This window comes from Lepus europaeus, chromosome 3 (genome assembly GCF_033115175.1).
Source record: "Lepus europaeus isolate LE1 chromosome 3, mLepTim1.pri, whole genome shotgun sequence".
In the NCBI taxonomy this organism is placed as follows: Eukaryota; Metazoa; Chordata; class Mammalia; order Lagomorpha; family Leporidae; genus Lepus; species Lepus europaeus.
In genome coordinates, this window is record NC_084829.1 from 10,653,370 (window position 1) to 10,680,001 (window position 26,632).

The window sequence follows — 26,632 nt, forward strand, 5'->3', positions numbered from 1 at the left end:
CTGCTGTTTTCCCAGGAGCATTAGTAGGAAGCTGGATTGGAACTGGAGCAGCTGGGACTCAAAACGGCATTCTGATATGGGATGTTAGCAAAGTAGGGCGTGACAAACCACTGAGGCACAACACCAGCCCCACTAAAAAATGTATTCAGTGAATGAATGATCCTTTTTCTTTCTCTCATGTCATTGATCAAAATAGTCATTAGCCAATCCCTTCTCCAAGGAATCCAAAATTCAGCATTTTGTTTTTACATATTAAACATGGACCTTCCAGACAGATAGACATCCATCCATCGTAGGAGAATTTCAACATAGACGTATGCCTCATGAGAGATGCATAAAACGACTCACCATCTGGTGGATACATAATCAGTGTATGGTGGCTGTGACCTCAGTTCTCTTGCAAGTCCAAAATCAGCAATTTTCACAAGTTCTGGACCCATACAAAGTAAGTTTTCAGGTTTCATGTCTCTGTGAAAAAAGCCTTTGTAATATAGAGGGGGAAATACAATCAATCATCATGTTGACATGAAGCTTATTTGATTTACAAACAAAAATATAACAGGCTCTCTATTGTAATTAGAAACATGATCCTAGAAAAAAATAAAACATCTATCAACTAAGACGTGATGAGCTGGTTTTTAAAATGATTTAGTAAGAAAGTCCACACAATATACTCCATCATTAAAAATAAACACCCATTTAACACATACTATTATTTGTGACTCCAGAAGTTTCAGGCACGGGGCTAGATATTGCCACATTTTGATTATTAATTTCCACAACAACTGTCGGGAGGAATTGTTATCACTCTCGGGTAATGGAAGAGGAGGGAGCCCAAACAGAAGCAGCCTAATTAAAGCTAAGGAGCACTTCCTAATTAGGCTTACACAGTGTAGTTGGTGTTACTATTGCTCCATCACATTGCAATTGAATCCAAGATTCCTTAAATATAATCACTTGTTTGAAAAGCCCATTAATCCAAAGTGGAGCTCCACACATGTTAACTAATTTCTTCATTTGAAATTATTTTAACAGTTCAGTTCTCCCTGGTAGCCATGTCATCGACAAAACTAATAATTCTAATGGTTATATTGGAAACTCAATACAAGGGGTCTTCAAAGAGTTTGTGGAAATGCATACTATGGAAAGCTATGCATGGATTTCAAACTTTTCTCACAAAAATAAACTTATGTTTTCATTCCATCTTCCAAGAACATTTTGAAGTATTCTTGTATACAAAATAAATGGTTAGTTACAGAAGCAAATGGACCGCCCAAAGAAAATGAAGCAGCTTTTCTTTTAGGAAAAAGAAAAACTTAAACGCCCTTCTCATAAAGCAGGTTTGTTTCCATCTGAAATGACTGGATGTGCAGAGTTGGCCTGCACTCTCATGGCTTTGCCAGGCGGGGGAACTGGGGTGACCCTTACATGACGGATTCCTGCTTCCTAGCATTGGGACCAGAAGCCTTCCCAAGCCTACGTGCTTTTAACCACTTCAGAGCCAGCAGGCTCTCTGCAATGCGACACCTGCAACAATTTTGTACTCTGAGTTGCTCTGGTACTTCTTCCTCAAAGTAGCTGTTAACACTCATTTTACTACAGTCCAGGAGAAATCCATCCCACTAGTAAAGACAAGAACAGGGACGTGATGAAGAGCAAAGTGACACTGATCCAGGGAAGGTCAGAGGACTAAACCAATTACATAGTTGTACCCTTGAGGCTTTTCCCATCCTCATATAAACATAATGGTAATCTGGCCCTTTTAAAACTAAATATCAAGGGGCCAGGAGCATGGCGTGGCAGGCAAAAGCCACCACCTGTGACACCAGCATCCCATGTGGGTGCTGGCTGGCGTGCTGGCTGCTCCACTTCCCATCCAGCTCCCTGCTAACGGCCTGGGAGGGGCAATGAAAGATGGCCCCCACATGGGTGGCAGAGCAGATGCCGATGCAGCTCCTGGTTCCTGCCTTCGGCCCAGCCCAGCACTGGCCGTTGTGGCCATTTGGGGAGTAATCCAGCAGATGGAAGATCCGTCTCTCCTTCTCTATAACTCTGACTTTCCAAATAAATACGTAAATATGTTTTTAAAAGAACAAACTAAATATCAGTCTTATTTTTGACAGCTAATTTTTTTTTAAAATGTCCATTTTCTCCAAATATTTTATCTTAGATGCTTCAGTACAGCAAGAATAACTTAGCTTTTGTAAAAATGTCTGTTATCTTAGAGTCTGTTTTACCAGTTCACTAGGTAGTCGGCTCTAGATTGTTCACATATTATTGACTTTTAGCCACAATTTTAAAATCCTAAACTCACTTTTCCCTTCGGCCCCTAAGGTTTTAGAAGCTGCTGATCACATAAATCAACCAAGGCAAGTACCAAACAGTTACCATGCTGAGCAGAGTTTAAAATGGCATGGAGACCAGGAATCCATTCTGAAAAACAGTACAGAACCCTGTACTTCCACTTTACTAACCTTTATCAATGGATTATAGTATATTATTACAGAACTTAGACTTTTTTTTTTTTTTGACAAGCAGAATTAGACAGTGAGAGAGAGAGAGAGACAGAGAGAAAGGTCTTCCTTCCATTGGTTCACCCCCCAAATGGCTGCTATGGCAGGCGCTGCCCTGATCCGAAGCCAAGAGCCAGGTGCTTCCTCCTGGTCCCCCATGTGGATGCAGGGCCCAAGGACCTGGGCCATCCTCCGTTGCCCTCCAGGGCCCCAGCAGAGAGCTGGACTGGAAGAGGAGTAACTGGGACATAATCAGGCGCCCCACCTGGGACTAGAACCTGGGGTGCTGGCGCTGCAGGCGGAGGATTAGCCTAGTAAGCCACGGCGCTGGCCAGAACTTAGACTTTTAAAAAAAAGATCTTCTGCTACCCCTCCGAGGCCATCAGCAGGGAGCAGAACTGGAAGTGGAGCAGCCAAGGCTAGAATTGGTACCATGGGATCCAGTGTTGTAGGCAGCGGCTTCACTTGCTATGCTACAACATCACCCTCAGTTTTAGACTTTTCAAAACAATTTTTTTTTTTGACATGCAGAGTGGACAGTGAGAGAGAGAGAGACAGAGAAAAAGGTCTTCCTTTGCCGTTGGTTCACCCTCCAATGGCCGCCATGGCCAATGCACCATGCTGATCCAAAGGCAGGAGCCAGGTGCTTCTCCTGGTCTCCCATGGGGTGCAGGGCCCAAGCACTTGGGCCATCCTCCACTGTACTCCCGGGCCACAGCAGAGAGCTGGACTGGAAGAGGGGCAACTGGGACAGAATCCAGCGCCCCGACCAGAACTAGAACCCGGAGTGCCGGCGCCGCTAGGCGGAGGATTAGCCTGTTGAGCCGCGGCGCCGGCCAACAATTTTTGTTTATATGTGACAAAAAAATTGGGGATTCAGGAATGTTCTTAAAATACTTATATGGAATTCTGCTTAGTATTTTCAGAAGATAGATTATTTTCTGTAGCAGTTAAAGGAGAAAGGTGAAAATAAAATATAAAATATAGGATGAGACATTAAAGGAGACTAGGATGGCAACGCTTGCCTGTTCATGTTCACAGTGAAGCAATGTTATGGCACAAAGTTTTCTCTTCCTTTTTTTTTCAACCAACATTTAAATCTATTGACTTTTCTTTTGTTAAAAGATTTTATTACTGGGGACTGGCCCTGTGGCATAGCAGGTAAAGCTACCACCTGTAGTGCCGGCATCCCATATGGGCACCGGTTCAAGTCCCGGCTGCTCCACTTCCAATCCAGCTCTCTGCTATGGCCTGGGAAAGCAGTGGAAGATGGCCCAAGTCCTTGGGCCCCTGCACCCATGTGGGAGACCTGGTAAAAAGCTCCTAGCTCCTGGCTTCGGATTGGCCTAGCTCTGGCCATCACAGCCACTTGGGGAATGAACTCTCTGCCTATGCCTCTGCCTCTCTGTAACCCTGCCTTTTGAATATATAAATAAATCTCTAAAAAAATCTTTTTTAAAATAGATTTTATTTATTTATTTAAGGAAGAGTTACAGAGAGAGAGGAAGAGACAGATCTTCCATCTACTGGGTCACTCCCCAAATGGCCACAGTAGCCTGTACTGGGCCAAGCAGAAGCCAGGAGCCGGGAGACTCATCCAGGTCTCCCACATGGGTGGCAGGGGCCCACACACTTGGTACATCATCCACTGCTTTTCACTGGCCACTAGCAGGGAGCTGGATCGGAAGTGGAACAGCCAGGACTCAAAGGAGCACCCACATGGGATGCTGGCAGCAGCTTAATCTGCTGTGCTATGACACGGGTCCCCTGGCAGACTTTTATCACAATACCTACACATCTAGTGATACTAACAAATGTTCATTAAAAAATAATCACATTCACTTTTTTGGAATAATAATTATTTTTGCTTGGATAGCTATGCAAAAACTATATAAATTAAAATGACAGATAAGAAATTCATGGAAAATAAGAAGAGCCACTTGCTTTAACTTTACTCAAGGAACAGAAACAACTGATGTAAATACTAAGGAAAACTATAAAATGCCACCCACAGGGATCTCCAACCATTTAGTAACAGATCATGCAGGATCCGAGAATTTTAATCTTTCCCAAAACAGAGCCTTAAAAAAATTTCCATGATAAAGTCAGGGGGAGTGAAATTACAGGATGAGCTTTGATAACTGATGATCTAATGGTTAAAAAAAAAAAAAAAAACCTGCTCAGAGGAAGATGGCTATGGAGCACAGATATGTCATTTCATATAGTAATAGAGAAATTCTAAATTTTTAAAATAAGAATAGAATGCATGTTGGCACACAGCCCAAACTTGTAGCTACGCAGTATTGCATGATTTAACAGCTGATGGACAGTTCCTGTGCAATATGTTGCCAACACTCTAAAGACAGGCAGGGAAATGAGACTTAAAAGAAACCTACCATGTTTATGGATAAATGCCAGCCCTTGTAATATCTGATACATAATATTCCTGATGACTGACTCAGGGAACAATTTGTTTCTGTAAAGAAATGAATGAATAAACAGTCACCTCAATCTGTTAACCAACCAGCCAAGCAACCAACACAAAGAAGGCAGACAGTCCTCCGGCCTGGGGGCCTCTGGGGGCCTCTGCTGGCCTGGTGATGGTGGAGAGTGGTATGATTTAAAGTGCTAAAAGCCATAAATTAAAATGAAAAAATTAGACTTTTTTTGTTTTATGTTGATAAAAACTCAAATCCAACGCCATTGCACAAAAAAATTCCACAGCTACATTCCAAGCTGTCCTATGAGGAGCAAAGTAAATTGGAAAGAACTTGGTCAGAGAAGCCAGGGTGCAAGCCTGTGCTGTGAGCTTCTGCAGTGTGCACACCGCACTGCTGTACTCATACTGGTGCTTTCCAGTAAAGGTGGAAGAGCCCCAAATGAGAGCCACTGTCCTCCTTAAACTCCGTCTAGGAGCCACATTTAAAAAGCAGAAGAAACAGGTGAAAATTGATTTTTAACAGTCTATTTTATTTAGCCTGGTATACACCAAATATTATTTAAAACATTCAATCAATTAAAATTGTCAATAAATTTCTTTTTTTTGGGGGGGTAGCAAGTGTTCAGAATCCGGCATGTAATTTATTTTACATATACAGCAGCTCAGTGCAGCCATCTCGAGGGCTCAGTAGCCACACGCGACTGGTGTCTATGTGCTGGGCAGTGTGGCTTTACAGGGTACACGTATTCAGCCTACAGCAGACCCTAATCAGGGCTGATTAAGGCTGAAAACACACTGAGCCCTGCCATGCCACCAGGTACCTGACCCTGGGGCTCTGTTACTGTTTTAGACATCATCGTTTAAAGCTTTTAAACTTCATCATAATTTAAACATTTTCCAGCATTTTAATTCCAACTTGACTGACTGGATTAACTTAGAGGGGCAATTAAAAAATGCTTTCCCCATGTGGCAGATGGCTGATATTTCACATTACAGTGCTAAGTGTGTTATATGTCTAAATCATGTTCTCAATTGTCCCACCATTTAAATCCTTAGGCCACCAGATGGGCTAGAAACACACAACCGATGAAGATAACACTCGTCTTATATTCAGTTGGAAAACAGTATTATCTTTTATGGACATATTTTAAAAACTCACTTTCATAAACTATACATTTTAAGCACACTACTTTTATTCTTGCCAACAGTTTATGTAAGAATGCTATGTGCTGAAGGAACAAGTGCAGTGTGAGTGCAAAGGCTTGTGTATATTCATCTTCAACTGAAACGGAAAAGGAGCTGACTTGAATAAAGGGCTTTCGGATTAAGTTTTATCCTCAAAACAATGTTCTAAGAAATTACTCAAAATGTACAAATACAGCCCAACTTAAAGCTGCCTGCATCACGTGGAATTGTTCATGGTCAAACTTACATCTTTGACATCAAGTAAGATTCTAGGCAATGTCACTTTTATTTTCATTTAATTTAGAAATCCAGGAATGAATAATGAAATTCAAAACTTGGTTCTGGGGTAGGTGCTTGGCACAATGATCAAGAAGCCGCGTGGAAGGCCTGCCTCCCATACCGGACAGAGGGCTTGCGTTCAAGTCCCCGGCCCCACTTCCACTTCCTGCTGGTGCACGCCCTGCAGAGCACTGGTCATGGCTCAGGACTTAGGTCCCTGCCACCCAGCAGGGAAACCTGGACTGAGCTCTAAGTCCTACCTAAGGCCGGTCCAGCCCCTACAGTGACGCACACCTGGAGAATGAACCAGTGGATGGGAGAGCTCTCTCTCTGCCTTTCAAATAAGATTAAAATTAAGTAAAAATCTTATTTAAAAAAATCAGTTCTTTGTAGCATTTATCTATTTCATTAACTACTTCCATGTCAGACTTATGTATGTATTTAAAATCAGGTGAAAGTATAGTTCATGTATTTAAATATCTCAACAAGTATATCTCAATATATCATACACATTTTATAATTTCATGTATTTTATTTTTTATTTAAAGATTTATTTATTTATTTGAGAGGTAGAGTTACAGAGAGGCAGAGGCAGAGAGAGAGAGAGGTCTTCCATCCACTGGTTCACTTCCCAGATGGCTGCAATGGCCAGAGCTGCACCTATCTGAAGCCAGGAGCCAGGAGCTTCTTCTAGGTCTCCCACATGGGTGCAGGGGCCTAAGGACTTGGGCCATCTTCCACTGCTTTCCCAGGCCAGAGCAGTGAGCTGGATTGGAAGTGGAGCAGCCAGGACTCAAACGGGTGCACATATGAGATACGGGCACTGCAGGCGGCACCTTTACCACTACGCCAGAGTGCCGGCCCCAATTTCATGTATTTTAGCGTGCAAAATTATTATTAGATGCTGGAAATTTAAGATTATCCATAAACCTGTTACTTGATTAAGAAATTGTTTCGATTTTTCAGTATTCTAACCCAGTCCTAATCTGCATTACTTTTATTTAAAAAGCAAACTTATTTCAAATATTTATTTATTTGAAAGGCAGAGCAACAAAGACACAGTGAGTGAACGGGAGAGATCTTCCATCACCAGTTCATCTCCAAATGCCTGCTATAGCCAGGATCCCGAGAACTCCATCCAGGTCTCCCACTTGGGTAGGAGGGATCCACGTACTTGGGCCATCATCAGCTGTCTGCTAGGTGCATTAGCAGGGAGCTGAACCAGAGGCATGGAGTAGCCAAGACTCAAAATAGCACTCCAGTATGGGATGCAGGTGTCCCACGCAATGGTTTAACCCATTGCACCACAATGCCCATCCTGCATTTTATATTAGGAATCAAGACTACATAAGTACAATTTGTTTTCTTCACTTTTAAGCATTTTCCTAATCCTTTTAATTTTCACCTTTCATGGCTGTGTAACTTTTCATCAGTATTTTTACACTGTAATTACCAATATTGTCTCCCATTGATAGTTATTCATTTTAAGTAGTTCAAAGAGGTAAATGAAGGTTAGTATAGTCACTGAACAGAATATAATATTTGTGGTAACTATAAAGACTATATATCATCATATAAGTATTTCTAAGTGAATAAATCAAATTAAAAATTTCATCACCACTAAAATGATAACTATGTTTTTAAAAAGCATGCATGTCTATATATAAAGGCTAGAAAAAACTTTAGAAAAATAAAAACTACCTTGAGGTTTGAAGCCTACTGTTATTTTAACTGACATTAATGTTATAATGTGTCAGCTTAGACTACAACAAACATTCAGCAGATATTTTTGGAAAAAAGATTAAAGACAAATTGAATTGCTATCCTTTGATAATGAGTATAGCTACGTGTGTGAGAAACAGAGTAGGCAGTACCATTACAGTGGGAAGTTACTTTATTTCTGAGTATTTTAGGGCCTTTTGCTGAACAACTCCGGCTTCCAGGGCAGGCAAACGGACTTAGCTCCCAGGTGTGCCCAGAGCCCCGCCAGCAGAGCATCACCTCACAAGCCCCCGGGAGACCCAAGCTCTCCTTCAGGGCGTCTGTCCATAGGTTAATATTCCAATGAGCATTTCCTTGGGATTGGCAACACATGAGGTTCTGGCACTCACTCACAAATTCTGCTGGAGGCCTGTGTTAGGTCCTTTCGGGAAGGGTGCTTCATTCGTCTCCGCTGTTTCCTTTACCTTTCACAGGATGCTTGGGAGAGCAAGGAAGATCATTTTCTCAACTGTGCCCAAGGCCAGCTTTCTTACTGAGGACTAAACTCTAGATAGGTTTTTATTTGAAAAAGCAAATTAGATAGATAGTACGCATGTTTATATGAAATATTTACCTTTATTTTTAAGGAATTACAAGAGAAAAATCATGGCTCTGTTATAAGTGGCTCTTCTCCAATGTTGCCTGCTACCTTTGATACAGATAACGGTGCTAACTAATGTGAGTCTACTTCTTATGGTGATTGGCTTGTTTACTGTAAGGTCTGACATACCGCAAGGATCCAAAGGACTCAAAGCATAAATTATAGGGAAAAAATTACAGTTTTACAGGATAAAAACATACCTGTCTCTCATTAACTGATAGAGATTTTCTTTCATATATTCAAATATAAAATAAAGATGGTCATTTTCTCTGATAACTTCTTTAAGTTTAATCACATTGGCATGATTAAGTTTCTTCAGAGACTGCAAAACAGCATATAAGCATTAAAATTTCTATAAGAAAAATTACAGAAGCTGACAAAATTTGATTAATGCTAAGTAACAATCACCTTAAGTAATATTCAATTTCTTCTAGATTCATTAATGAATTATATCTAAACATCTACGTAATTTTATAAAACATCTATTTAAGGCAAGTAGTAATTCCTTTAAGCAATGAATGTTAGGTGCCAAAATAAAACAAGTCAGAAATATTTACTACATACTTCAATCTGTTACTTTTTTTTTCAGTCTGTTAAACAGGGCTAACTTTTCTTTGACTTAATTATGTGCAATCCCATGCAAAAGTCTCCAAAAATTTGTCCAAGTCATAATAATATAAAATATAAGGAAATAGTAACTTTAAAAAGTTTTTTCCTTTGATAATATGAATTAAGATGCTCTTTTAGAAGTGAGGGTGGGGCCAGCACTGTGGCGTAGAGGGTAAAGCCACTGCCTGCAGTGCCGGCATCCCATATGGGCGCTGGTTCAAGATCCAGCCGCTCCACTTCTGATCTAGCTCTCTGCTATGGCCTGAGGAAGCAGTAGAAGATGGTTCAAGGCCTTGGGCCCCTGCACCCGCATGGAAGACCCAGGAGAAGCTCCTGGCTCCTGGCTTTGGATCAGCATAGCTCTGGCTGTTGCGGCCATCTGGGAATAAACAAATGGGTGGAAAACCGTTCTCTTTCTCTCTGCCTCTCATCTCTGTGTAACTCTTTCAAATAAATAAATCTTAAAAAAAAAAAGAAGAAGAAGTAGTGAGGATGAACTTCTCAATATGAGGGTATAATTATTTTCTGTTTTTCACTGACATCAGAACCAAAAGAAATGAAAAAATACTTCAGAAAGATAAAGGAAAAACCTAAACAAAATTATCTTTAGAATGAATCTCTGGAGAATAGAATAATTTCCTTAGTTATCACCCTCAGGTATGAAGCAGAATTAAGGTCTTTCTTCAGTACTTTCTATTTTTAGGGCTTTACCTTAACTTCTCTCAAGTTCATACATTCATCCCAAGAATAGAACTTTCTCTTCATCCTGAAATAAACAAGGAAAAGTTTAGTGTACAAGGACAGAGCCGCTGATTGACCATGGGCAAACCACCCCTCCCGATGTACCCCGAGGCTGCGTGGCGAAGGCTTCTGCCTCCATCACCTCCTAACTCTGCCTTACCAGAGATGTGAAAGAAGTGCCACTCATCTCCCCTGGGTGAGTTCTCCCCGTCCCAGTGTCTGCTCTGTGAAAGGACTTCCACGTTTCCTCTTTCTGGAACTGCTTAAGGAAGTGTCAGTAACTCACTCAGAAAGGGAGATGGGTGGATACTTCACCTTTCCATTATGGCAGAATTTCAGATACAACATAGCATAAGCCTTCACCAAGCAGAGGGAGGCAAGGGAAGAAAAAAGTAGAAAATGTAGTGATTTGATCAACAAATCCGATCTACCTCAAATGACACAAGTCCACAAAGTTAAGAGATCTAAGTCAGCAACAATTCGCAGTTCGCAAGTAACCAGACTTTAGAAAGAGCTTTCTTGCGTTTTGTCCTTTACTGCTGCTTTTCCATCCCACCCTTGGTTACCATTAGAGCTAATCATACCCAAAGTGTATTTAGGGCACTGAAGTAGTTCCACTGTGTATACCATAGGCAGTGCTTATGTTCTTGTGTGAATGGGCTTTTAGCCACCATACAAAATAGGAGGCAAGGAAGGGGATTCCTGTTCTAAAGACTATTTCTTCAAGTATGGGAATTACAAGGCTAGGTTGTGAAAAAAAATATATATATACGTCCTACTGCTTTAATTTAGTATTATAAGCTCCTATGACATGTTCGAGATGTTAGGAAGCTCAGATCACCCTTGTCAGAATAACTGTTACAATCAAGAGCCTCTCTGAGGACACAGAACCCAGACCAGGAAATGAGTAAAGACCTGGCAGCACCACGCTGTGGTCCAGAAGCGTGTGGGCAGGGCACTGCAGGTCTGGATCCAAGTCCTGGCTCAGCCCCTGCGGATTCGGACTTCAGACGAGGTGCCTAATGACTTATCTGTGCCTCCAATTCCTTAGCCATAAAGGAGAAACCACCATGCAAGAAAACCTTTGTTCATTCAACAAATGTTCTTATTTTTACGGATTCTCTGTGATTGACTATAATAAGACATGAAGGGCATGGCTGCTGTAGTTTCAAAATCTCCTAAGAGAATCAGAGTTTCATTTACGTCATTCGGGTGCAAAGGATTTATGAAGAAGCTTGACGAAACTAGGGTTCACTGGCTTACCAAAAGGTACTTTTCTTTTCTTTCTTTTTTTTTTTTTTTTGACAGGCAGAGTGGACAGTGAGAGAGAGACAGAGAGAAAGGTCTTCCTTTTTGCCGTTGGTTCACCCTCCAATGGCTGCCGCGGTAGGCGCGCTGCTGCTGGTGCACCGCGCTGATCTGAAGCCAGGAGCCAGGTGCTTCTCCTGGTCTCCCATGGGGTGCAGGGCCCAAGCACTTGGGCCATCCTCCACTGCACTCCCTGGCCACAGCAGAGAGCTGGCCTGGAAGAGGCAGCAGTAGTGGCACTGGATTCTGTCCCGGTTGCCCCTCTTCCAGTCCAGCTCTCTGCTGTGGCCTGAGAAGGCAGTGGAGGATGGCCCAAGTGCTTGGGCCCTGCACCCGCATGGGAGACCAGGAGGGAGCACCTGGCTCCTGGCTTCCGATCAGCGCAGTGCGCCAGCCGTAGTGGCCATTTGGGGGGTGAACCATCGGAAGGAAGAGCTTTCTCTCTGTCTCTCTCTCTGTCTCTAACTCTGCCTGTCAAAAAAAAAAAAAAAAAAAAAAGAAAAAAAGAAAAAAAAAATCTGTCTTCTGTTCATCCATGTTGACTAACATTGCTACTTTACTTTCCTTCCCACAAGTACCATTTCGCAGCAAGACTTCCCTCAGGCGAGGCATATTATCTGTTCTACAACACATACATGCGTTACATACATGCATTACACAAACCGACATGGGGTAGCCTACCACATACCTGGGCTATATGACTGTACTTTTGCACAGGTGCCTGTCACTCAACCAAGTGTCATTATGCAGCACATGAATGTCCAGGCTTTCTCCCCCGTGTTCGTATTCTCATTACACTGCCTGCCCATCCTCTGGTGACTGCCCTGTCGCACCTTGTTTCTCCAGGCCATCGCTGCCGGGCTAGTGCTCAGCCCCTTCTCCGTGTCTCTCCCCAGACATTCTTCACTGAGCTTGTCTAATTCCTAACAGCCTCCCCCACCAACACTCAACTCCCCATTCTTCTGTTTAAAGGGTTCTTGGAATGGAAAATACCTTTTTCCGTGTAATCAATTTTCCTTCAAGGGGAAATGTTTCCTGTTCACTTCAAAGATTAGGGAGAGGTGGATTTTCTTCATCTGCTATTACAAAATGTTTTTAACATGGATTTTATTCTTAATTTTGGGGGGAAGTATAGATGACTTTAAACTGTTATCCAAAGTGCTATACCTGTAACATTTATGGCCTAAATTGGGAATGCTGAAAATTTTATACCGCCAACGATAAAATGATGCTCCTGATTGGATAGATTGGGATGTAAGTTTGGAGGACAGGAATAAATTGAGAATGGAAAATAAGGTAATATTCAGGTAAAGTTTATTCCTTCCCATCAGCTTGAATGAAATGGCAAAGCCTTCTTGTACGAGTCGCGTACATAACGATCCTGCTTTTCTATCTTGTCCAGAACCTGAGGGCTATCGTGAACATTCATACTGATAATTCTGCCAGCTCTTGAACTGCAAGAGGTGCTCACCCCTGTCCTCCTGCAGTTACTCAGGAACGCCGTGTTGTCATGGGGCATGGTCCTCCACCTGCAGTGCTGCACACTGACCATGCCCCATCACTACCCTGGAGTCTGCTCACCTGCCCTTCTGTTCAGCGTCGCTCTTCCTACAACTGCATTCCTGCTTCCTCATCTGGCTTGGGTCCCACGATCAGCCTCTCTACTATTTTCTCAAGGTCACACACATATTCTCAGAGTCCCCCCTTCCCGGCTTCCACCACGCTGGCCCTCCCGTGCTTGAGAATTCATGCAGGTGCTCCTGATAGCTCCACTTTCATATTCCTCCCATGTACCCTCAGGTGGGCGCTTACTGACACTGGTGATCCCTGTGTGATTTTTCGTAGTAACTCAGTAACACATTCTTCAGAACTGTTCAAAGCTCCACTACTACTTTTTTTTTTTAATAAAGATTTATTTTATTTATTTGAAAGGCAGAGTTAAAGAGAGAGAAGGAGAGACAGAGATCTTCCATTGACTGGTTCACTCTCCCAAATGGCTGCACGGCCGGGGCTGGGCCAGGACAAGGAGCTGGGAACTTCTTCCAGGTCTCCCACATGGAGGCAGGTTCTAAGCACTTGGGCCATCTTCCACTGTTTTCCCAGGTGCATTAGCAGAGAGCTGGATCGGAAGTGGAGCAGCTGAGACTTGAACCTGCACTCATATGGGATGCCGGGCACTGCAGGCGGAGGCTGTGCCACAGCACCGGCCCCTCCACTACTACTTCTTACTGCTGCTTGCCTTACTGCTATCTGGCTCATCTCTTCTACTAGTCCATGGACACCACCGCAGCTGCCTGGCACGGCCTCCAAGTCCAAGGAAGGCCATGGATACGAGAGGCCACTTCCAGCCCTTTCCTCTACCTCCTAGTACAGGTGCTAGAAGAGTGAATAGACTGAGTTCCCTCCGCAACCTCATGGATTGGTTCCAGGAACTTCCTGTACCTAAAATCCAAGGATGCTCAAGTTCTTTATTTACGCATAGCCTACACAATCCTCCCATGTACTTTAAATCACCTCTACATTACTTGTAATACCTAATACAACACAAATGTTCTGTCTGTGGAATGAGAAGAAACAGAGAACCTAAACATGCTCAGTACAGATGCAGCTCCGCCTCCCAATATTTCCAATTCACAGTTGGTTTGAACCCAACTGTACTTTCTCAGCCTCCTCTGGAAGCAAGGGAGACCACGGGGCCCAGATCTAGGTAACATGATACAAGGGCAAGTTTTTGGGAGTTCCTCAGAAAGATTACTTTCAGATAAAAGATGGAAGGAGAGTTTGCTGGCAATATTTTCTCTTCTTCCCACCTTAAACCTGATGTAATACCTGGAAGCGAAGCCATCAGGGGACTTATTCGGTATCAAAAATAAATGCTAATTTCTTAGTATAAAAATAAAGAAAGATCAGGATTCCTTGGGTATACTGGCTCTGGAACCATCAAACTCCAGATTTCTTAATATGTCAGAAAAACAATCTCCTACTTATTTAAGCCATCAGTCCTGTATTTTGGGATTAATTCACGTATTTGTTACTTTCAGAAAGATGCATCGCTAACTAATCTAGATGCTTGTCAGTCATTGGTTGTTCATCGCCTACCAGCTGAGCACCGCTCTTTCCCATCTCCCCCTTGGGTTCAGATATCTTCTGCACTCCATTGGCTTCCCACACTTCTCCGGTGGCTCCTTCTTAGTACTTTGGAAGACTCTGGCGAGGCTCATCCCTTACATGCCGGGGCTTCATGCTCTTTCTGAGGACCTGTTCTTTTCTCCCTCCATGTACTTTGATTCAATACTGTACACTAATTCCAAGTTGTCAGCCAGGACCTCAGTTTGTGCTCTGCATGCAAATATTCAATTGCATTTAATGGGGGCAGGTGATTGGTTATGCCACCACCTGAGATGCCAGCAGTATCAGTATGATATCCCATATCAGTGTGCCAATCTGAATCCCAGATGCTCTGCTTTAATCCGGCTTCTAATGCACCTGGGGTAATGGCCCAAGTACTTGGATTCCTGAAACCCACATGAGAGATCCAAATGGAATTTTTGGCTCCTAGCTTTGGCTTGGCCCAACCCTGGCTACTACAGCTATTTGGGGAGTGAACCAGTGAATGGAAGATCAATCAATATCTCTTGCTCTCTCTCACTCTCTCTCTTCTGCATCCTTTCAAAAAATAAATAAATAATTTTAAAAATTGTATTTTATGAGGCCAGCACTGTGATGTAGTGGGTAAAGCCAGTGTCTGCGACATTAGCTTCCTATATGGAAGCCGGTTTGAGTCCTGGCTGTTCCACCTCCTATCCGGTTCCCTGCAAATGTGCCTGGGAAAGCAGCAGAAGATGGCCCAAGTCCTTGGGCCCCTGCAACCCACATGGGAGACCAGGAAGAAGCTCCTGGCTCCTGGCTTCATCCTGGCCCAGACACAACCATTGCCACCATTTGGGGAGTGAACCAGCGAATGGAAGACCTCTCTCTCCATAACTGCCTTTCAAATAAGCAAAATAAATCTTTTAAAACAAGATTGCATTTTAGGTTGTCATACTCTGGATGACATGGTAATCAGTTTTTAAGACTTGTCCAACTATGATGTCATGAGGCTGCTCCAGCAACCCTCTAGAGAGTTCCATGTGAGGAGGAACTGACGCCTCTCACCAACAGCCCCAGTACAGACTTGCCAGCCACATGTCAGTGTTGCGGGTTGAACTGTGTCCCTCAGGAGTTCATATATTGAAGTTCTAATGCCCAGTACTTCAGAGTGGGACTCTACATGGAGGTAAGTCTCTGCAGAGGTAATCAAGTTAAGTGGGGTCAATCCAACATCCTTATAAAGAGAGGAAATTTGGATAGAGATCCTCACGGGGAGGAGATCCTGTAAACACAGGGAGAACATGGTATCTACAATCTGGGCAAGAGACCTGGAATGGATGCTCCCCTCACAGCCTTCACAAGAAACCACCCCTGCCAACTCCTTGGTTTTAGACTTGTGGGCTCCAGGCTGGTGAGACAGTAAATGTGGTATTCAAGCTACCCAGCGTGTGCTATTTTATCACAACACCCCTTTACAGCTGATTTTAGTCTCCCCCAAAATTCAAATGTGTAGGTCCTCACCTCAGGTGCCTAGGCATGTCAGTGCACCTGGGGGCAGGTTAATGATGAAGAGATAATTAAGGTTAAACGATGTCTTTAGGATATGACTGGTGTCCTTAGAGAGGACGTCTGAACAGATCCGCACACAGAGGGAAGACCAGGTGGAGATGTCAGAAGACTAGCCGTCTACAAACCAAGGAGAGAGGCCTCAGAAGAAACCAACCCTGTCAACCCTGGATCTCACACCTCCTTCTTCAGAACTGTGAGGAAATATCTTTCTGTTGTTTAAGTCACGCAGTCTGTGGCCTGGCCCTAACAGACTAACATAGTGAGCCACCCTCCAGCCCTGGTCCAGCCTTCTGACTGCTGCAATCGTGGCCAGCAGCTGACTGCCACCTCACGAGACTGTGAGCCCACACCACCCAGTAACACCACTGCTAAATTCCTGACCCACAGGGACTGTGAGAGCTGATAAATGTTTGATCCTATTTTAAACCAACTAAGCTTTGGGGTATGAAGTGTAGAAAAATACAGGAGATTAAAGGGAACAATATGGGAGATTAAAAGGAACAATTAAATTAATCATACTTAATTCTACTTAATTGGTAAACTTGGGAAAGTATAAGCATATTTTCAAAAAAGTTCCTAGAGAGTGAGATTAATAAATAAGTTTATTTAGGTGTAAAAAATGTTTGAAATCCATGCAGAGAATTCTTCAAAAAGTTCATGGAAAATGTGTATTATGGGAAAACTATGCATGGATTTCAAGATTTTTTTTTGCACTAAAACATCCTTTAATTTTTTTTAATGTTTTTACTTTCATTTCCTATGAACCTTTTGAAGTACCCTCATACTATATGCCATTCAGAACTCAATTTGACATTATGAAGAACTGATTTGATGCTTATTATTTTAAAGAAATAATAAGCCTTACTCTGTTTGCAGTTTTAAATTTGCAAACATTACAAAGATGACCTTTAGTGTCAGCCCACATATTTTATAACGCTCATGTTTCTTTGGGGTTATCAAGACAGCCCAGGCCATTAAGATAACATATGTGGACACCAGTAGAATATTCCTTTTTGGTAATGTCTTTCTCCAGGATGTCACCGCCCATTAGCCAAATGAGCGTGGGCTCTACACTGGACCTCTCTGAGGTGTGCTTGGGTCCACTTTCAGGGAAGCAGAGATGGGAATTTCAAAGGTGAACTCCGCAGTGTCAAACACGGTACCTTTTGATGGCCACCAGCTCCCCAGACTCGTTACTCTTGCCCATGAGCACACTCCCATAGGTGCCATCTCCCAGCTGTCTCATGGTTGTGTATCGGTTCATCGTGGACAGACACCGCAGCAGTTACTGACTGAAAGCTCTTCCTTGTCCAATATGAATGGAAGCAACTTCTTCACTTTTGTCTTTGCTCGCTCACTGTTGTCACTCCACTGGTGACAGGCTTGTCATTCATTAAGCAAAGGCTCTTCCCCAAGATTACGCAGGTTCATGAGACACAGTAATAAGGAATCTGGCAAGGAAACAGTGATTCCATTCTTAGGAACACCCTATAAAAATAAAAATAAAATCAATTTGCATTAGAGAGTCTCTTCAAAACATTTACTGGCCAACCCAGAGCAGTAACTTCCAAATAAACATGGGAAACACAGTTTTGTTTTGTTGCAACTGAGGATGGCTTTAGGACAGGCTCTACTTATCCTCAGGGAAGAAGAAACAGCACGGTGACTTCCCAGCTGCTTTCTGCTTGACGGGCGATGTGGCACAGACTATGGGCCTGGTGTAGATTTTGCAGAGGTCTGATTCATGGTTCTCTGAGGTCCTCCTCAGGTTAAGCCCTACCACGCCTTCCAGGAAAACAAATGTGCACATTACGCTGAAACAAGAGGCTCAGCAAGTCCTCTTTTGAGGAACACTAATTACAAAGTAAACTCCACGGTGAGAAGCTGTCCCTTCCACCCCCCTGGAAATACAGGGACGATGTGGAGGCACAGATACAAAGGCAGGGTTCTAACGGATCTACACATTGACAATATATAAACAACTAGGTTTTTCAACATAGCGCAGTAAGGTCCTAAACTGATTACTTGTCAAAAAGCCATATAGGGGAGCCTGCGTTTGGTGTGGTGGTAAGATGCGCTTTGGGAAACCCACACCCCGCATCAGAGTGCCTGGATTTGAGTCCTGGTTCTGCTCCTGATTCCAGCTTCCTGTTAATGTGCGCCTGGGGAGACAGCAAGTGATGACTTGAGTCCCTGCCACCCACGTGGGAGACTGGATTGAGTTCTCGGTTTCTGCCTTAGGCCTGGCCCAGCCACAGATGTTGTAGGCATCTGGGGAGTGAACCAGTGAATGCGAGATTGATCTCTGTCTGTCTTTCTCTCTCTCTGTCTGCCTTTCAAAGCAATAAAAATTGTAAACAACAGTACAGGTAAGTTAAAATACATAGCCTGCCTGTGGTTCTCCACACGTGTACAATGTTTCCCTACCAATTACATGTATTCTTCTTTGTTGACCTGTGGAAAACTAATTTTGCAAGACAGGGATGTATGAGGGTACTTAAACAAGTTTGTGGAAAAAATAATCAAAAGATACATTTATTTTGGGGGAAAAAAAATCTTGGAATCCATGCATACTCACACTAACATGGTTTCTTAGGTATGGACTATATTATGACATATACACAACAAAACCAAAGTACAATAGAAATATAATCCTCAATTTAACGTAATTGTTCAGAACTCAGAATTTTCTACAACCAGGCTACAATATTTAGTATGTTTCCTACGGATTAAATGAAGTTTATGTTCTGATTTAAAGAAAAAGACATTTATCTAGAGTCTCAATTATAGGCCTTCACCAAATACCATATAGTTTATCTGCCATTCTAGTTGTCTTCTGTTTATTTAGGTGTACAATTATCGTAAACCTGGGCTCTCCACAGCTTTGGCCAGCTAATAAGGGATTTGACAGATTAAAAAAGATTAACATAGAGGGCAAATGGAGGTTAAAACTCTCCTCTGCCAATCACAGAACAGGTGTGAGGATTGGCTATGCTCAGCTTGTCTACCACTTCCAGGCCGGTATTACTGTTTGTAAGACAACACAGTAATTAGTGTTTCTAAAAGCACTAAGTTGTTTAAAAAGCAAAACAGAAAAAAATATATTTAGCACCAGCCAAGTGATATGTTTATAGACGTCTGAAGAGGGGCTATTACTGCAACAGGAAGACAAAAATTCTGTTTTAAAAGAAAGCTAAGTGCTCTGTGCTAATACCACAAACCATTCTAAAGAACAAAGAAAAAGCACCCCAAGAAAGAAATGCAACATGGTCCCGGCTAACTTGTCTCCACCACCACTTCGGCGCTATGAGTTATTTTTCCTGATTAAAATCAAGCTGGTTCCCTGAACAAATACCTACTTATTTCCAAAGCTTATCTAAACGCAATCCCGTGAGTGTTTCCTTGCAGCGGGGGTTGCTACCCACTGGCTTCCTTGCTCCCCACACCCTAAATTCAAACCTCATCCGCAGGGAAGGCACAGGCGCCCCGAGCCTTCTCCACCAGCCAGGGCTGGAGTCGGCCACCGCCGGCCGGGGGAGTCGGCCCGGGTGTCCGCGGGCGGGCGGGCGGGCGACCCCCGGGCACCGGCTGGGAGCACCTTCACCTGCAGGACCTTGGGGCCGCGCCAGCGAGCGCTGACTTCTTCCTCCGCTCAAACTTCCCGACCGTCCTGACCGCCACTCCGCGGGCCCCCGAGACCCAGGCTGACGGCTGCCCGGCCGGCCCCGCGGACAGCCGATCCCGGACAGCCCCGACCGCCTCCCGCGTCCCGGCTGGCCCCGTGGACAGCTGACCTCCAAGAGCCCCGACCGCCTCCCGTCTCCCGCCTCCCGGCCGGCCCTGCGGACAGCCGGCCCCGGACAGCCGGCCCCGGACAGCCGGCCTCGGGGAGCCCCGACCCCCTCCCGTCTCCCGCCTCCCGGCCGGACTGCGAGCGCCGGACAGCCGGCCCCGGAGAGCCCCGGCATCCCGCCCGCCTTCCCTACCGGCGTCCCGGTGCAGGCTCCCGGCAGGGCGCCGAGGGGACATGCCGGGCCGGCCTCGCAGGACGGGCTGGGGCTGGGTCGGAGGACGGCGGCGGCCCCGCAGCCCGCTCGGGACTACCTGCCCGCGCCCGCGGCTCACCTCGTGGGCTCCCTTGTGAAGCTCCCGCGGCCTGTGTGTTTCGTCTCCTAGGAAACGGCGGGGGCGCGCCAGCTCCCGCGCGGCCGGCTTTCACTCCGCCCAGAGGGCGTGGCCACCGAGGCCCCGCCCACAGCGCAAAAGCCCCGCCTTGTAGGGGCAAAGCTTCGGAACCACCTATTTTCTTTTTTTTTTTAGAATCTGCAAACTTCGTTTTCTGAGCATGTACTGTGCACATCATGTAAAGAGGTAAGACTGGGCCAGGTGAGAACTTGAAGGAATTTTACAGATTAATTTTATCATTCATTCTAACCACTAATTTGTACAAGTTATACTTTATCATGGAATTTGATGCCTGTCAAAAGGACAATAACCTACCCATATATTACAATGAAAGTATTTTTTAGATTAAGCTCAACATCATAGAATTTCCCTAAAGTGTGTTGGCAAAATGCCTATACAGCATTGATTCTTATTCTATACATATTTCCTGTTAAAACTTGTTTCAATAATACTTTGACCACAGTGCTGAGAACCTAGAAAACAACATACGTGCAGATTCTCTAAGAGGCATCCTTTTCTCCATCTTATTCAGCAAGTTCTCTTTAGAACCGTGTATATGTCATTTGGTCATGTGACCACCCGCAAGGCCATGCCCCCATGCAAAGGTCCCACCTCCACAGGGCTGTGTCTTCAGAGTTCCCCCAGACCACCTGTTGAGCTGTGAGTGCCCTCTGCCGTTTGGGCTCCATACTTGGGAGAGTCTTGATTACCTTTTAGCCTGTGCTGTAGCAGAAGGTGGTTTGTTTTTCTTTGTTTTGTGTGTGTGTGTGCATATATTTTAAGATTTATTTGAAAGGCAGAGTGACAGAGAGACAGAGAGATTTTCCATCCACTGGTTCACTCCCCAAATGGCTGCAGTGACCCCGGGCTGGGCGAGGCCAGAGCCAGGGGCCTGGAACTCCATCCAGGTCTCCACCATGGGTGGCAGGGCCCAAGTGCTTGAACCGTCTTCCGCTGCCTTCCCAGGCACCTTAGCAGGGAGCTGCATGGGGAGTGGAGCAGCCAGAAGCTGAGCCAGTGCTCTCTGGAACGCTGGCGTTGCAAGCCATGGCTTAACCCACTGCAATACGACATTGGCCCCTTGTTTAGGTTTTATTCCAATTCATTCTACAAAGTCTTGATTAATTAAATCCAGTTTCTAGACTGGGCGGGGCAAGAGAAAGGCATATGTTTGCCTTAAACTGTTGCTTACTTGTACTGCCTGGGGAAAACTGTTCTTGTGTTGCAGTTTGTTATACTGGTCAATTTCTCAGGATGTATGACCCCGCAGGCTGCACTTCTAAGTTTGTGTTTCATTTCTTCATTCAGAAAACCTACCCAGCTCCAGTCAGGGTTGGATGATGGTAATTCTCAGATAAATGATGAATACAAGGTTGAAAAAAATAGAGTGGTAAGAGGGGGACACACTTGTGTTTCTGCAGGAGGTTTAGGCTGGCTGCGAGATGCATGCATGAATCAGAGGCACGAAAGGTGAGGCGGCGGCAGATCCAATGAGTGATTCTGTTACAGCTCAGGCTCTCTGTGTGGCGCTGAGAGCAATGCCAAGGTAAAGACAGACATTTGTGTGGCCCTTTCACGGTCAAGAGTGAAGCAGGCCAGCAAAGTAAAAAGCCCAAGTTATCTAACAGAGGTCTCATATGCCCAGGGATGAAGCTTAGGCCTATGTGTCCGTGGGGGAACCAGTGAGGCGTTTCCCAAGAGGAGTGTGTATTTTATAAAGACCAGGGGAGCAGCAGTGAGTAGGTTGAGTGTGAGCAGTGAGACTGGAAGAACCAAGAAAAAGAAAGAGGCTACTGCAGGGGCCGGTGCTGTGGCGCAGCGGGTTAAAGCCCTGGCCTGAAGCGCTGGCATCCCATATGGGCACCGGTTCTAGCTTTACAAACTGCTACACCATGATGCTGATCCCTCATGATCAGATTTTAATGCTAAACTTAAAACAACTTTTGCATGATCGTAGTTTTACAAATGCACTTCCACACAGTCCTATAACATCTTACCTGGGTGAGAATACTTGTCCCTTTTGCAATTCTGTAGAGTAGCAACTATTATTATTACCTTCGTGCAAGTTGAATGCGTGTGTCAGAATTACTAGTTGGAAGATGTCAGTAAGAAAAATAATTTAGGGAGAGCAAAAAAAAAAAGAATCTGAGCATTATTATTTACACTATATTATAAAGTCATCCCAATATACAGTGTTCTATAATACAGCAATTCTGAAAACCATTTGCAATAGCCTGTCTTATTAAGAAAAATCAGTGTTTTAATACTTTATGAATTTCCTGATTGGGAATTTGAATCTCACTTGAATTCTTATTGATTTCTAATCATTTGTGAGCATTTTTAAAAATAATGTTTATTTGAAAAACAGAGACACACACATACACACACCCCAGATGCCCATAAGAACTAGGTATGTACCATGACAAAATCATATGCTAGGAACTCAGTCAAGGTCTCCTACATGGGTAGCAGGGAACCACTTACTTGAGCCATCACCTGCTGCTCTCAGGGTAAGCATTAGTAGGAAGCTGGAATTGAGAACAGAGTTGGCACTGGGACCCAGCCGCTCTGATATAGGATGCGTTGGAAATACTCTGCCTCATTTATGAGCAGCTTTTTTTTTTTTTTTTAGTTTTTTTTTTTTTATTTGAAAGGCAGAGTTACAGAGAGACAGAGACAGAGAGAGGTCTTCCATCTGCTGGTTCACTCCCCAGATGGCCACAATGGCTGGAGCTGCACTGATCCGCCGGCACTGTAGGCAGTGGCTTTACCCACTACGCCACAGTGCCAGCCCCAATAAATGTTAAAAATAAAAAAGAATCCAGAACCTTTCCAAATAGCTCACTCTAAACCAAAAGAACTTCATCTAATCCTTTACATAAGTTTTTCACTAAAGCCAGACTAGGTAGTGCGGGTGTGTCCATTTTCACACGTGGTTCACGGTTTGTGGCTTCTTACAAGAACAAGAACATCAGTGCCGTCTGATGAGACAAGACAGCATCTTGGCCAGGTGGCATCACAGCACCTGCCTCATCCAGAGAGGCACCACGTCTGGAAGATTGAAAGACAGGAACCCAAAGCATGGGGTTGGAGTGGTAGGCACAAAGCATACAGTGTTGAGGGGCGCGGGGCAGGCTGGGAACCTGAGCCCCGGGTTGTCCATCAATAAGCGGCTGCTCCTCTGTGTCACCTCCGTCCATTCCTGTCACGGATGTGTCTTGTAGGTGTCCTGCTTAGGAGGAAGCAATAAATTATATCACCTCTAGCGTGGTTGCTTCTGTCATCATGACTTTGTGGAGCTGATCCTTATCAGCGTTTCCTAGGTCCAGCAGCTTTGTTTACCAGTTTATTCACTGACTTAGAAGATTTCACTGGAATATGATACATCATCAAGTTCCTGCCCGAAAAGAAGTCCAAAGGCTCTGAAACAAAATTCAGAGCAAATCGGAGGGAAATAAAAACGACAAGTAGATAATGAGAGTTCAATTTTTACTCCCAGTCTGTATGATTTCTTAAAATGCAGAATTGTTTATTTTGGTCACAATGGGAGATCTAGGATTGTGTACAGAAAGAACTCAGGAATTCCATATAACTCCTTTCAGCACAGAAAGTAAATAAATATAAGCTTCACATTTTAAAAACACTACATAAGCCTTTGATTGCTAAGCAAAGTTTTTAAAATAGCTTCGTAATTAGCTTCTAGAGGTATTTATTATGATAGCTAATTTTTATTTAAATGCTAAGATTTAGGGTTTTCTTAATAGGAGATAATTTGTTCTGTTAAGTTTACCACTTATATAAATTAAGAATTAGACTTAGGGTGGCTGTTTGGCTTGATGATTAAGCTGCGGGTTACGACATCTGCATCCTACGTCGGAGCACCTAGATTCCATTCCCAGCTCTAGCCCCTGATTACAGCTTCCCGCCAGCCTACAGCTCAAGTGGTTGGGTTTCTACCACCCATGCTGGAGACCTGGACTGAGTTCCCAGCTCCCAGTTTTGGCTCATCCCTTGCTGTTGCAGGCATTTTGGGGAGCGAATCAGCAGATGGCAATATTTGTGTCTCTCTCTCTATATATAACTACCTCTCTCTCTGTGTCTCTCTGTCTCTCTGTCTCTCTGCCTCTCAAATTAAAAAAAATAAGTAAAAGTTAGCCCAATGTGATGTAGGGAGGAGGTGGCTAGCAAGGAGGAGCTGAGGTTACCGGCCCTCCACTCTGCAGCCTCACCTGAGCTGCAGCCCTGCCTGCACCAGCCCAGACCACAGCCCCCTCTCTGTGCAGCAGAAAACCTCAGCTTCTCTGCCTTCACCCCGTAGAGCCAGCACCAGCGAGACAACCAGCGTGGCGCAGGCTGAACCCCATGATGACCTTTAGCTAATTATAAGGTCATAATAAAAGAATCCTGGCTCCCACCATGCACCATGTTTCCCTCAAAGGGCAAGGAAATGGGTAGCACTCAAGCTCTACCTCTAACGCTGCCTCTGATGAATATGAAAGTGAGCCCCGGCACAGACACCATCCACTGTGCCTCCAAGATCATCAAAGGGATAAACGCACACCTTGTGGAGTCAGCTCCCTTGAGCAGGCCGGCACTCCCTCCACTCCCTCAAGTTGTGCTTTCGCTTTGCATGCAAATAATATCGCTCCCCTGCTTACCTTTGCCTCTGTCTTGTCTTTAAATTCCGTCTTGCACTGGAGACAAGAACCTGGACTCAACCACCCCATGACTCAGGGAGTGACAACTGAATGCACAGCATAAATAGTTTTAGGAAAAATAAAATTAGCTTCTGAAAGGTAATGATTCCGTGACCATATTGTCTACTGCATTGTGGATTCTGCTATGTCAAAATACTCATTCTAATGACTTCTTTACATTGTCTGGCTGTTTTTGTGAATCATCTTGGAGCCTGTTGAGATGTTTAGAGTTTTTTTTTTTTTTGAAGATTCATTTATTTATTTGGAAGTCAGTGTTACACACAGGGAGAAGGAGAGGCAGAGATACAGAGAGAGAGAGAGAGAGAGAGAGAGAGAGAAAGTCTTCCATCCGCTGGTTCACTCCCCAGTTGGCCACAATGGCTGTAGTTGTGCTGATCTGAAGCCAGGAGCCAGGAGCTTCTTCCGGGTCTCCCATGTGGGTGCGGGGGCCCAAGGACTTGGGCCATTTTCTACTGCTTTCCCAGGTCATAGCAGAGAGCTGGATGGGAAATGGAACAGCCAGGTCTTGAACCAGCACCCATATGGGATGCCGGCACTGCAGGTGACGGCCTTACCTGCTATACCACAACACCGTCCCTGAGATGTTTAGAATTTGGGTACTGTAAACTTTTGCTGCTGAGGTTAGTCTCATTGAAGCAATTTCTTTTAGCTACAGATGTTTATACAATAAAGCAAAAAGTGGTTCATAGTTAATTATAAAAAAATGACAGTTCTGGAAATTTGTCATTGTTATTAAAAATGGAGAGATTAGAATATTCAACATCCCTTCTTTTCCCACTTCAACAAACATAAATCCAGATGCATTGATTTGAAATAACCTGAATTATATAGACAACTGCCTCGATTTTTATGTTCACTTTGTAGATACAAATTGTCTGCTTTAAGTTCAATGAAATTAGCATTGGAAAAGGAATATGAGATGTCTTCAAAAATTTTATGGAAAATGCCTATTACCAAAAAACTATGCACGCACAGGGCAAGTGCTGTGGTGCAGTGGATGAAAGCCCTGGCTTGCAGCACCAGTATCCCATATGGGCGCTGGTTCAAGTCCTGACTGCGCCTCTTCCGATCCATCTCCCCACTAGTGTGCCTGGAATAGCACGGGAGATGTCCTAAGTCCTTGGATCCTGCACCCACATGGGAGACAAGAGGAACTCCTGGCTCCTGGCTTCAGATCAGCTCAGCTCTGGCCATTGTGGTCATTTGGGGAGTGAAACAGCAGACGGAAGATTCTCTCTCTCTCTCTCTCTCTCTCTACCTCTACCTCTACCTCTACCTCTCTCTGTCTGTAACTCTGTCTTTCAAATATATGAAATAAATCTTTTCAAAAAAAGAGAAACTTTTGCATGTACTTCAACAATTTTTTTTACAACAAAATATATTGGTACTAACTTGTTATCCAACATGTGGGACAAGATCTAGTTTGAAGCACGGAAAGATAAAACATTAGTTTGAAAACAGTCCCCATCAGAGCAACATGAATTCCACTAAAATTGAAGCAAGAATCAAAATCGACTTAATGACAAAGCTTGGGCGGGAGAATGGTGAAGTCATTGCTGCCTTACATAAAGTTTATGGGAAAAATGCCCAGAAGAAATCAGCAGTTCATAAATGAATAAATTGTTTAAAGAGT

At 44.0% G+C, this 26,632-nt stretch overlaps 1 protein-coding gene across 1 annotated transcript in view; it reads right to left on the reverse strand.

Annotated features, from left to right (window-relative positions):
* MAK (male germ cell associated kinase) overlaps positions 1–20,261 on the reverse strand; it is a 50,162-nt gene extending 29,901 nt beyond the window's left edge. Inside the window, exons 1-6 of the mRNA XM_062187328.1 lie at positions 20,222–20,261; positions 17,260–17,584; positions 10,100–10,154; positions 8,980–9,101; positions 4,910–4,989; positions 349–481 (exon numbers count right to left, since the gene is read on the reverse strand). Coding sequence (XP_062043312.1) covers positions 349–481; positions 4,910–4,989; positions 8,980–9,101; positions 10,100–10,154; positions 17,260–17,360 — 491 coding nt within the window. The 5' untranslated portion in view covers positions 17,361–17,584; positions 20,222–20,261. The remainder of the gene's footprint in view (positions 1–348; positions 482–4,909; positions 4,990–8,979; positions 9,102–10,099; positions 10,155–17,259; positions 17,585–20,221) is intronic.
* Positions 20,262–26,632: the final 6,371 nt, after the last annotated feature.